We start from the raw sequence: 12997 nt of genomic DNA on the forward strand, positions 1-12997 counted from the left end.
TCGTTAATAACTAGACTTTAACATTATATAAACTACACAGTAAATTGAATTTATTCCTATTGAAATATATATATATATAAATATATAATACAAAAAATAATGTGAAAAGACAACCATTACTTTGTACAGAACTACACTATTATACTTTTAATATAAACCCAAAATTGCTGGAAAGTTGTTCTACATTTGATGAAGGTGTTATTCTGATGGCTAGAAATCAGAACCCTATAACTACTATCAGAGGGATCCATTGTAAGGAATTTCAGTACTATTACTAGGAATCTATTCAGTTTTCAATTAACACAAATTCAAAAGGATATATTATTTATTTGTATTATTTTTTACTGGAAGAAATAACCTTTTTCATAACTTCTTTTATTTATTTCACTGTTTGAACAACGTATCAGGCAGTTTACCCATTATATCATGCTCATTATTCTTGATTATATGATGGTCATATGTTAACAAAAAAAAAATTTTTCAAATTCTTGTTTATAAAAATTAAAAAACGTCTCTTGTTTTGCATTAATATTAAATATTTTAACCTTTGTCATCTCTTATCATTAACATCTTTTTTTAATGTCCTTCATTCCTCTTTGCACTACTTCACTGCACTGTGGCCAATGTTATAGCATTGTATATGCAGTCAAGTAATGTAAAGAGCAGTGATACATATAAAAAATAAATGTTCATGACAAATATGAAATCAAGGTGAAAATATGTAAAATTAATACAAAACAAGAGACATGTTTTAACTTTAATATGCAAGAATTCAAATATAAAAAATTTGCTTTATTTTTATTGATTACATTTGATCATTACATTATGAAGAATGAAGAACTTGATAATGAGTAAACTGTCAGATTTGTCGTTGTTGTTCAAATGATGAATTAAATAAAAGAAATTATAAGAAGGTTATTTCATCCTGCAAAAAAAAAAAATAAAAATTACAAACAATTAATTTTACTTTTTAATGTATTGAAATAATTGAATTGATGCAGAGTATTTACAAAAGCTCTTGTGAAAACCTCTAACAAGATTAAGTTTAAAATTGTTTCTGACGTTATCCATTTGACGGACATCATATCTTTATTTTATCCATCATTTTCATTTTTTAAATGACTAATCATTTATATTACGGTTTAAAATATCTTAATATTTTATTGGATGATTCATTGCAGCTGAAGAAATTTGTTTGGAAATTTGTGTGTTGTGGAAGAATTTGTTTATAAGAGATGAATTCTTTTATAGTCTTTAACTTAGCACAGGAAAGACTGGTTGTCATATGATAACCCAGAGTGGATTGTTTAAGATTTATTCCTAGGGTCTTTCAAGAAATAAAAGTTGAATCGCTCAGACTGGATTCGAACTGGCTCCACTTTTGACACAAGAATGCTAAGTTTGTGGCTTAACACACTCCACCATTCACTGCCTTAAGTGAAATCATTAATGGGTTTAATTCTCTTAACTTGTACATGATAGTAAAGCTATCGACTGATCATAGAACTCAATAACCTATTTGGGTATCCAATTGTTAGAAATCTAATGTAATACTATTTCTACTTGATTGATAAGAGTAAAGCAATATCTTAAGAATACTTCATTCTCCCACATCATTCACGATTGGCCTAAATATAATTTTTCAAAAGGATAAGTCTCTAATTTTTAAAAATAAATTTTTATTTTTAATGTGCCTTCTGACTCGTGTTTATATGGGACATTTTTTTAAAGAACAATAAATCTAAGCAACCTATGAGGATGTTAAATTAGGGCATGAGTAGTTTTTGTTCCATTTGGTTGTTTTTAAGAAGTAGTGTTATTTTAACATTATGTTTAGTTCAGTTGATGTTGGAGTATTGATTTTGTTTAACTGATTTATAAATTGCTGGTCCATTTTGAATTTACATTTTTTTATATGCAAAAGTTCCCTGTTAATTAATTGTTATTTATTAATTAATTATTACTTATTTATGATTAATATTATTAGTCTTCTATTATTTAGTGCACTGAAGAACTTCACCAATGGGTGGTTTGCGATGGACCAGTCGATGCAGTTTGGATAGAAAATATGAATACTGTACTGGATGATAATAAGATGTTATGCCTTGCGAATTCTGAGAGAATAAAATTAACACCGTGGGTAGGTTATTTTTGAGTAAAATTTAATTTAAATTTTATTGTATGATTTTTAAATAATCGATTTAAAAGATCTTTGTATCACTATAACAGGTTCATATGCTTTTTGAAGTGCAAGACTTGGCACAAGCTTCTCCTGCAACAGTTTCCCGCTGTGGGATGGTTTATATCGATCCTAATGAATTGAGATGGATGCCTTTTATGTTGACTTGGGCTGAAAAACTTTTAGCTAAAGGAGTTATAGATGAAAGTATATTTGCAATGCTCACCAGCACTTTTGAAAAATATGTAGATAATGCTTTCCATTTTGTACAGAAACATTGCTCTGTGGGAATTCATCAGGTATAAATCTTTTTTTTCCCCTTAAGGATCTTATCTCTTCTTCACCATTAATTAAACCTTTAACCATTTTAATTTTTTTTTTGTTCCATATATTCTAACAACATAAAGGTGGAAATAAGCAAGATTGCAATGCTATGTTCTATGATGCAAAGTATTTTAAAAAATCCAAAATTGTGGACATCAAGAGACGATGCAGAAATCAGAAAAGTCATTTCTGAAACTTTCCTATTTACATATGTATGGGCTATTGGAGGAAACTTAGTCGAGACTTCAAGAGAGGCATTTAGCCTTTTTATTAAATCCCAATTCGAAAAAGTCAAAGATGTCAAGTAAATATTTTTTTTTAAATGTAATTGCCTAATAAGTCAAAATCTTTATAATAATAACAAATGGGTTGTAGCGGTACAAATTTAATTTAAATATTTCTCTCCTGAGCCCCAAAACCTTTTTGGCTGTTGGTCTGTGCCACAATTATATTTTTGTCTCTGTTGGTTTTTGTTCCTTGATGCTTGTGTACCCAATTGGGTACACTCCATTTACTCAATAACGTGTGTAATAACTAATTCGCAATGCTAAAAAATTAAATTTTCTATTGACTATATAGCCAAAACTGCTCTAGCAATTTGATTCAAACTCAATCATGTCTAAGGTTTCCTCCTGAAAGTCCTTTATAATTTAGCTTAGCCAAAATTTCCAAGAAACAGCTGGAAAACTTATGAAGAAAAGAAAATTTTATTTGTTCAGTACTAAACAAAATATAAATTTTATGATAAATTATATAAAATCATTTGAAATATAATTCCGTTTGCTAGAACAGTGGTTCCCAAACTTTTTTCACCACAGCACTTTTTTCAGGCTAAAATAACTTTGCAGTACCCTAAGCTAAATTAATATAAAAATGTTGCTGGAATTATCCATAGAGTATGTCGGAAAATAAGAAAAAAAATAGTGGAATGAAATGTAAATTTGCTATTTTAATTTAATTTTTTTTTTTTGTATTCTTAGAATGTGCTTGTATTATCATTCATTCGTGGCACCCCTGGTGCATGCTTAGTGTTCACTTAGTAGTGTAAAAAGCATTCATTATGGGAACCGCTATGAGAGAAGATAGAAAAAAAAATACATTAGAAAAAAAAATATATTGGAATCATACAATTATCTTTATTAAAGCCAACTCAAATCGACTCTGTCTCTCTGTAGGGGTGGTTAAATAAAAGAACAAAAATGTTTAAGCTTAAATAAAAGAACTGAAAAAAAAAACCGCTGGCTCGAAAGGTCAACATTTATTTGTTAATTTAATATAAAAAAAAAATTAATTAAAATCAAAAGAAACCTTCAGAATAAAATATGTTACAAAACTTAAAATGAAAAATCCTTGGATTTAAGCAAAATTAAAATTAAAAAACCAAACAAAATTTGAAAAATTACTAATTATAAATATTGTGGATTGATGAACTCCAATGGGTCAGAGGTCCTGAGATCCACTCCAAAAGGTTGGAAGTGATATTCTTCTCATAATTCGCTGTTTTTTACGTAGGTGGGCCCACAAATCAAAACGGCTCTCCGATAACTCATGCAGCAAGGACTAGTGATGGTTCCATCTAAATAAAAGCAACTAGGTGACTATACCAAGGTGACTAAGCGACTGATCTTAGGCCACAACTTGTATTATTGTGGAAAATGATTCCACTGGCTGGTATTTCAACATACAACACTGGCTGGTATTTCAACATACAACACTGGCTGGTCTAGAATGTCACTTATGGTATGAGGAAGAACTAGCTACAGTGTTGTTATTGGCACATGACATTCTCTATTTTGATTTGCCTATTAAATTAAAACAGTTGAGTTGTGTAGGAGAATTTAAAGCTCTTAAAAATAAGTTCAACAATTTGAAATTTTGTTTAAAAATTGCTGTATGTGACATTAGTTCAAATCTCAAAACCTTTTTTGATGGTGTTTGTTAAGAGCAAATGAGTAGGATTATCTATCAAACAAACATCTATTTTGCACATAACTTCAATATCAAGAATTTTTTATTTTCTGATATTAATATTTCTTATCTGGAATAGCTCCGGCCACATCATATTGTATTGGCTTGTATTGTACTTCTCTTCTACAGGTTTCCTCAGGCTGGCTCAGTTTGGGATATGTATTATTCTGTAGAACAATCTATGTTAAGAAATTGGACCAGCATTATGCCACATTTCAAATACAATCCAGAGGTTCGTTTTTTTGATATGTTGGTTCCTACAATGGACACAGTGTGCTTTGGATTTATTATGGAGATGTTGCTTGAAGAAAATCATCCTGTATTTTTTACTGGGACAACAGGTATTTTTTAATTCATGTTTCTTAATATTTTTTTAACACTTTATTAACAATTATTAGTGAGGAGACTAAGGACTGATGGGAAGACATGCTTAATTAAGATCGCTTAGCTTAATTCTACAACTTTGTTTGAGAACTTGTGCTTTGAAATTTCTAATATTTACCATTTTTTATCTGTTTTCTTGTTCTCATGATTTTTTTTTTTTTTTTTTTTTACGATTTCACTATACTTTGCTCAAGTCACAAATTTAAATAAATGAATCATTATTAGGGACTGATGTGATTTCATCGGCAAAGATTGAAAAGGTATTTGGAATTGAAGAGTATTCTATTAAAAGTTCACTTTTGGAAAATTATTATTGGGAGCATTTCATGTAGATAAGTTAAACATTTATTAAAAAAGTTAAATTTCCAACACCTATCTGACAGAGGAAAATTAAAGTTTTGAAGTAAACTGAATAATTTTTAGAGACAGAGTTTGTCAAAAAAACCTTTATGAGAAGTGGATGGATATAAAGTGAAACTTCAATGTAACTCAGAAATGAAATAATAGACTTATTTGTATGTGGTCACTTAAGCTGTGACATCTGGCGGATGGTATGTAGAATTTCAAGGATCATATTACAGAGTGACCTGTAATTTTAGTAAAAAAGAGAAAATTGGCACCTTAGTTTTGTAGAAATGCAATGGACAGATCTGCTTGATTAATTTTTTTATTATACCTATTTTGAAATGTATGACTTCAAATTTTTAGGAAAGGATTTACATTTATTTTATTTTATTATTTTTATAAACTGAATGCTGGTTGCACAATGACCAAATGTATCTTAGTGCAGTCAATACTCCCTAATAAAATAAAAGACAATTACTAATAATGGGGTGAATTATAAAAAGAAGTGGATAAAGTTTTTGTAATGAATGGACAAAGTTTCTATTCTAATAAAATGAAGGTGAAATTAAGATTAAAACAATTAAAACACAACAACAAAGATTACCTTCTTTGTTTATTTTATTAATATAATTATGATAATGATATTAGAGAGTGGTTGAGGGCTTTCAAGCCATCTTGGCATCGAGGGTCATCTCAACTATTGTGGCATTGGACAATGGCTACACAGTATTAAGCCTTAAAAATGAAGATCTTCCCTCTGCAGTAAATCAAGAACTTGCTTAAAAAGTGAAAATCTAAGTAACTGCATTGTATGGTAGATTATACCAAAGTTTATCAGCAACTTTAATGTAGCTGCCTCTAGGAACATTGTTTCCTGAAATAGAGGGATTTATATTGGGAATTCAGAACCAAGTAATAGCTACAAGGACCTACCGGCACCTTATATGTGGAGAATACATTGCTGAGTTTTTTTTTTTTTTTGTTTTTTTTTCGGCCAAGACTCCTATTGGAGTCCTATACTGCCTAACCATGGTTGGGGGTCAAAGTTCTTCATTTTGTGGGACCGCCACTCAATGAAAAAAGTCAACGTCCCAAGGCCGGATTCAAACCGGCACCGCCAATAGACATCAAATTGGTAAGACTGTGTCTTAACCACTGAGCTATGGGCGGCCCCATTGCTGAGTTATGCTCACTGTTAAGGGAGGATAAGGCCAAAAATCCCACCCACTCCACCACCAATCCACCCACCTTCCCTCTGGAAAAGGGAAAAGAAAAGAAGACCCAGAGGGTCAGGAAATAGAGGTAAACCTCTGGGTAGAAAATAATAATAAAAAAAAAATGGAATATATTAGAATAATACAGGTGAATTTACATCATACTAAAGGCGCATCGGCCCTAATAGCAAAGAGATTCACCAATGGTACTATAGATATAGGGTTGCTTCAGGAACCTTGGAACATAAGAGGTAAGATTAAAGGACTCTCAACAAAGGTAAGTCAGCTCATCTATTATAGAGACACAGATAGACCAAGAGCTGCTATTATGATAAATAATAATATTAATTATTTTGTGATTTCAGAGTGTGTGTCACAAGACCTGGTTGCAGTAGTGACAGAGGTGCCAGTGAAGACAGGAAGGAGAAGGTTGGTTTTAGTTTCGCTACTTCCCAGGCGATCAAGAAGAAGTACCATCAAGAAAAATAGAGGTCCTCAAATTACTGTAAAAGGAATAATTATGAATATATCATTGGATGTGATCCAAATGTCCACAATACAGTATGGGGCAGCATGGATACAAATAAAAGGGGTGAAGAACTCTTGGTGTATTTAATATCAAATAATATAGATATTATTAATAAAGGAAATAAACCTACCTTTATGACAAGAAACAGACAAGAGGTTCTTGATTTAACATTTTTCGGCAATTTGGTGGCCGAATACAGAGGAAAAAACCTCACTAATAAAATTTGAAAAGGTACAAAGAATGGCGTGTCTAGGTGTGACAGGAGCAATCAGAACATGCCCCACAGCAGCTATGGAGGCAATTCTGAACTTAACTCCCCTACACATCTGGATACAAAAAGAAGCTATAATGAGTGCCTTAAATATAGAGTGTGACTGGAATTATAAACCAGGAAACTATCAAGGACACTTAAAGATCCTAAATAAGATTAAGGGTAAAGAATGGATGAGCTTTCTAAGTGACCATTTACCCTTTATTTTGAAAAGAACTTCAAAGTATGAATTCCAGACAAAGAGATATGGAGGAAAGGAGGCCCTAAATTTGAGAAGGGCGCATTGGTCTGGTATTCTGATGGATCAGTTAAAGAAGGAAAAGCAGGGGCTGGGGTTGTAGGATCAAATTGCAAAAGAACCCTAGCAATGGGAATATACCCAACTGTCTTCCAAACTGAAATACACGCAATAGAAATAGCGGCATTAGAAAACATTAAAAACAATCCAAAAGAAAAAAAGATTTATATAATATCAAACAACTAGGCTGCTTTAAAGACAATAATGTCCTATACTATAAAATCAGGGCTAGTCTGGAATTGCCTAGAGAGACTAAAGGAATTAGCCAGAGGCAATAAACTGACCTTGATGTGGACTCCAGGACATGAGGGGATTGAAGGAAACGAGATGGCAGATACCCTAGCTAGGAAGGGATCAGAAATTATGCTAATTGGCCCTGAGCCATATTGCAACATATCTGGAAGTGCAATGAGGAAAGTGATTAACTCCTGGGAACAAAAAGAGAAGGAAACATACTAGACGCTGAAACCAGGTATGAAACAATCCAAGTTCTTCATTAAAATATCAGAGGAAAAGGCAAAATTTTACCTTAACCTTACTAGAAATGAATTGAGGACGATAACAGGACTCCTCACGGGCCACTGCCCCTTAAAATATCATCTTAAGAAGATGAGGCTGGTGGAGGATTCCACCTGTCATCTATGTATGGAAGATGAAGAAAAGGCACAGCACATTCTGTGTGAATGTGAAGCTCTTGCATTCCGAAGATTACAGTATTTGGGACAGGACAGAATGGAACCTGAAGACATTTCTAGAATAAAGCCAAAAGAATTATTGAGCTTCATAAGAAGCATAGGATTCATATGGGATATCTAGTGGAAAGAGGGGTAACTCACAAAAGATCCAATTGGGTCAAAGTAAGGAAGGGATTCCCGACCCTCAGTGTAATAATAATAATAATGCTCACTGTGAAAAGGCTAGAGAATCAATTTAGCATATATATTACATCCGGCTTCCAAGTGCTTGCAAGTAATAAATATTTGCTGAAACAATATGGAAAAAATTGTGCATCATGAATCTGCCAAAAAATTCAAGATTCTTAAAGACATAAGGCCTTATTATTGGATTGTAAAATCAGGTTGTAGCATTTTTACTCATGCTTGCAAGAGATATGTTAAGAGTTCTTGCAATATCCCTTGTCGTAGAGTGAGAGTTCTCTGTGACCAATGCTTGAATTTGGTCATCATCAACAGCTGAAAGACGACTCGAGCTCTCTGTTTCTTTCAAGTCAAAATTTCCATTTCTGAACTGAGCAAACCACTTACAAACGTTGCTTTCTTCTAAGGCATCATCACCATACACACTGAAAATTTTTTTAACCGTCTTTGCAGCGGATTTTCCTTTTTGGAAATAAAAAATCATTAAATGACGAAAATGAATTTTTTTCTCTTCCATTTTGAGCAAGCCAAATACCACTTAAAGATAACAAATCTCAGTTGAAACTGATGCATAAAAGCATCTTAACTAGTCCTTTTTTAATTATAAGAAGATGGTCAGGGTTGCTGTCAAAAAAGAACAAATAGTCTTTAATTATTTAATGTCTGACGTTTCGCCCCACTTTGCAGGACTTCATCAGGGCTGTTCAAAGCGATAGGTTAATATCACATTATTTCTCACAACAGACCATATATTTTGCTAATTTTGAAGGAAGAAAAGCAATATTGTTGAAATAGAGGTGCCATCGGTCTGATTCCTGAGAAGGCTCCTGCCATCATGAAGGATTTGGATCTTTCTTGTCACATACTGTAAATGATGCAGAAAGGAATTTTACTCAAGACTATGAGTATCATAAGAAAATTCATGAATATCATAGACTGACTCTCTTCTAGCCTCACCCTTCACTTAGGTCCAGATAGATGCTATTTCCAGCAAATTCTGAGAATAAAGAAAACTCCTTAATCATAATAATAATATTAAAAAATCGAGAGTGATTTCAATTATTGTAGCATTGGACAGCAGCTATACTTAACGAAGCCTTATAAATGAAAATCTGCAGTAAATCAAGAAAAAATAAAATTGGAAATCTTAGGAAACATATGGAAGATTTTACCACAGTTTGACGGAAGAAGCAGAGATATGTGCTTTATTGTAATAACTTTTGATAAAATAACCCTCAATTAAATGTTTGTTTTTATGAAATCTTTTAATTTTTTTTTTAATTTAATGATATTTCTGAAATAAAGTGTATATATTGTAATATCCTCTTTTTTAATATATAGTTGTTTTTTATGTATAGATGATTTAAGTAATGTTTTTATCTGTATGTATCAATGTTAAATATTGTTCATTTGTTTTGTTGAACCAAAAAGCAAGCTAACCAATTTTCATCAGTAAAATATGGAGTCCAAAAGACATTGCTCAGAGCTTCAAGATGGCAGCACTATTCTGAAGTCGGTAGAATCGCTTTCATGTTGAGCAGATTCAAAAATTTTCAATTTTATTTATCTTTCTATCATGATTGTAATTACAGTAGATTTAAGAAAAAATAGGAGTCGATAATAAATGTTAAAAAATAATATTCAAAATCATAAGCAAAAGCTCAAAACTGGTGTGCTGCAATCAATGTTTGCATTGAACATCTAGGCAGGACTCTTTTTTTGAGAGAGCACTGGTTGTTTGGATGGCGAGTGTATCGAACATGTCTGGAAAACTAGGACATCTCCAGGAAGAGGTGGTTCGGACCACCCTTTGTCTACTCTCAGTGGTAGACATCTAGAAAAAGAAGATATCAAGAGTTTGCAGTCATCCAAGAAGAATAAATAATTGAAGGAAGAAAGACACTCTTTGTTTGGATCGTTGGTGGATGAAATGTGTGTTGAAAACTAGTAGACGATCAACCCTTTGTTTACTGTTACAGGTAGCATCAAGAAAAAAAGACATCGAGAATCGTCAGCCATCAAAGTAGATTATAAATCGGTTAATTGTTGCTCCGCATAGAATATAAGTATATTTTTACAATTAGCCATTCATTTAGTTGTGTCTTTGTTCTGATTCTCAGGAAAACCCGCCCTGAGGTTTTCCTCAGGGATTTTCAGTACACATCCAATATCTTGGTGATCCAAACAAAGAGTCTCTCTCTTCCTTTAATTATATAATCTTCTTGGATGTCTGGTGCCTTGTGATGTCTTCTTTCTCTAGATGTCTACCAATGACAGTAGATAAAAGGTGGTCCTCACTACCTGTTCCTAGAGACGTCCTCCTAATTTCACAGACACGTCCAATCCACCAGCGATCCAAACAGCAAGTATTTCTTCTTTGTTCCTTCCTCTTACCTAGATGTTTGATCTAAACATCGATTGTAACACAACCGTTCTAATTCATTTACAATGATTCATGATGTAAATACTTTATTGATAATCGTTATTACATTATTCCACAAACTTCGGAAGGAAGCTTGGCGCCTTCTTGAAATATTTGAAACAACTTTTTTTTGGCCTCCATAACTTCTGAATGATGAAATTGGTTAGCTTGCTTTTTGGCTTAATTGAAGAAAATCAACAAATATTAACATTAATACATACAATAAAATATAACTAAAACCCCCTATACATAAAAAAAAATTTTTTTTATAAAAAAAGAGGATATGTATATCTAGGCAAGCTCCATAGGCATTAGCAAGTAGGTAAGGGCTAAGACTAGATACCGAGATACAAGAGCTGGTAGTCATTTCTCCAAAATACGTTTGACCTGCTATACAACAGCCTACGTTTGTTTTATTTCTTTATTCTTTTACAGCTTTATTATTTTGGCTAATTCATTAATCATTTGCTTTTTATTTATCATCCAATAAGACTTTTTTTTATATAGGTGTTGGAAAGTCTGTCATTGCGAAAGCAGTATTAGACACAATGAGTGCTAAAGGAAATTGGGTTGTTAATATATTAAATTTCTCTGCTCAAACTTCATCTCTTCGCACGCAAGAAATGATTGAGTTAAAGATGGAAAAAAAGAAAAGAACTATGTTGGGAGCTCCATTTGGAAAAAAACTAGCACTTTTTGTTGATGATGTAAATATGCCAAAACTTGAAACCTATGGTGCCCAAGCACCTGTGGAATTACTAAGGTGGTTTTTGCTTTAGTTAATATATTTATTTTGTTTTTCTCATTACTAATTGATCCACACCTATACCTATAGTCATAGCCTGTAGATACTTTCAAAACATAGGTAAAAAAATGTCATAAAATACATTATGGACCAGCTATTCCCCAGTGGTATTCCTGTGGTTTGCTAATTTCTATTAGTTTTCGAACAACAAAAAGATTGTCATCTGTTAGACATGTCTTTAGATGTCAATCATGACTTTTCTTTTTTGGCTTTTTCTTTTTCACCTTTAAATTCTCTGTCCCGCCTTCACACTTAGTTCAGGAACAGTGTTTTTCCCCAATTTTTTCTTTAAATGGGTTAAAATTTTCAAGAGTTTAACAACTTATTGGTTAAAAACTTGATTATACTGATGGATGTCCATTTTTTTTAAGAAAGTTTCATATTACCCTCTTATGCTGTTTATACATGGATGTTTTTCCATGTAAGTTTCCATAAGCATCTTATTGCTTAGACTGTATGTTACCATTGGGAGGAAAGTATTATGAGAGATCTTGGTTACGCAAAACTTTTTCAAGTATATTACATTAATTTTAATTTAATAGCCTTTCGTGTGATTAGGAGGAATTTTAATTTCCTATTAAGTGTTGATTGATTTTTTTTTTTTATTTTATCATATAATATATTTATAAAAACAAAAAAGAAAATTCATTAAGTATGTAATATATAAAATAAAATTGCTTATTTTAGTCCATCTTTTAACAGACAATTTCTAGATTTCAAAGGTCTTTATGACAGAGAAAAATTATTTTGGAAGGATTATGAAGGTATGGTGCTTTGTTGTGCTTGTGCACCCCCAGGAGGTGGCAGAAATCCATTAACGCCTCGTTATGTTCGACATTTTGGCATGTTATACATTCCTGCTCCATCAACTGTTGCTCTGAAGATTATATTTTCGGTGAGTATTTGGTTGATTTAATCCAGAATTTTAACACCTAAATTTGAATCATTCACTTCAATTTGTTTTTTTTTTAATAGAGGAAATGGTTCATGGGAAAACTAAGGAGACAAAATTTACTATGAAACAATTTGATTGTATACCAACTATTTTAACCATCCTGCTGACCACTATCTCCTAGAATACTTCCATTAACAATTTCTTTCATGAATTTTATTGATATCTCTTTTAATGAGAATGGAATTTAAAGTCCAAACTTTTAATTAAAATATGATTTAGGTTTGTTTTGTAAGCTCCAAAGTTTTGAAAATTTATTTAAGTTAATTTTATTTTAAGTTATTTTATATTGAGTTAATTAAATTAATTTAGGGAGGGTATATTTCATATGAATATTTTAATGATTTTTAAAAAAATAATTATTAATGATGTTCCTTCAATAGATTAAACTCATATAAAATATCAGAGATTATATATTGTAATAATTT

General features: G+C 31.7%; 1 protein-coding gene across 5 annotated transcripts in view; it reads left to right on the plus strand.

Annotated features, from left to right (window-relative positions):
• Dhc16F (Dynein heavy chain at 16F) overlaps positions 1-12997 on the plus strand; it is a 185333-nt gene that overhangs the window by 96523 nt on the left and 75813 nt on the right. For all 5 annotated transcript variants that reach the window (XR_010844016.1, XM_067049737.1, XM_067049735.1 and 2 more), the window contains 6 exons: positions 2003-2140; positions 2230-2478; positions 2587-2807; positions 4601-4812; positions 11320-11575; positions 12320-12512. Coding sequence is in view for 4 of the 5 variants with exons in the window: in XM_067049737.1 (XP_066905838.1) it covers positions 2003-2140; positions 2230-2478; positions 2587-2807; positions 4601-4812; positions 11320-11575; positions 12320-12512 (1269 nt within the window). In the remaining variant the exon portion in view is untranslated. The remainder of the gene's footprint in view (positions 1-2002; positions 2141-2229; positions 2479-2586; positions 2808-4600; positions 4813-11319; positions 11576-12319; positions 12513-12997) is intronic.

The sequence above is a fragment of the Halyomorpha halys genome, unplaced genomic scaffold (assembly GCF_000696795.3).
Source record: "Halyomorpha halys isolate HHAL.00 unplaced genomic scaffold, Hhal_1.1 Scaffold487.1, whole genome shotgun sequence".
Lineage (NCBI taxonomy): Eukaryota > Metazoa > Arthropoda > Insecta > Hemiptera > Pentatomidae > Halyomorpha > Halyomorpha halys.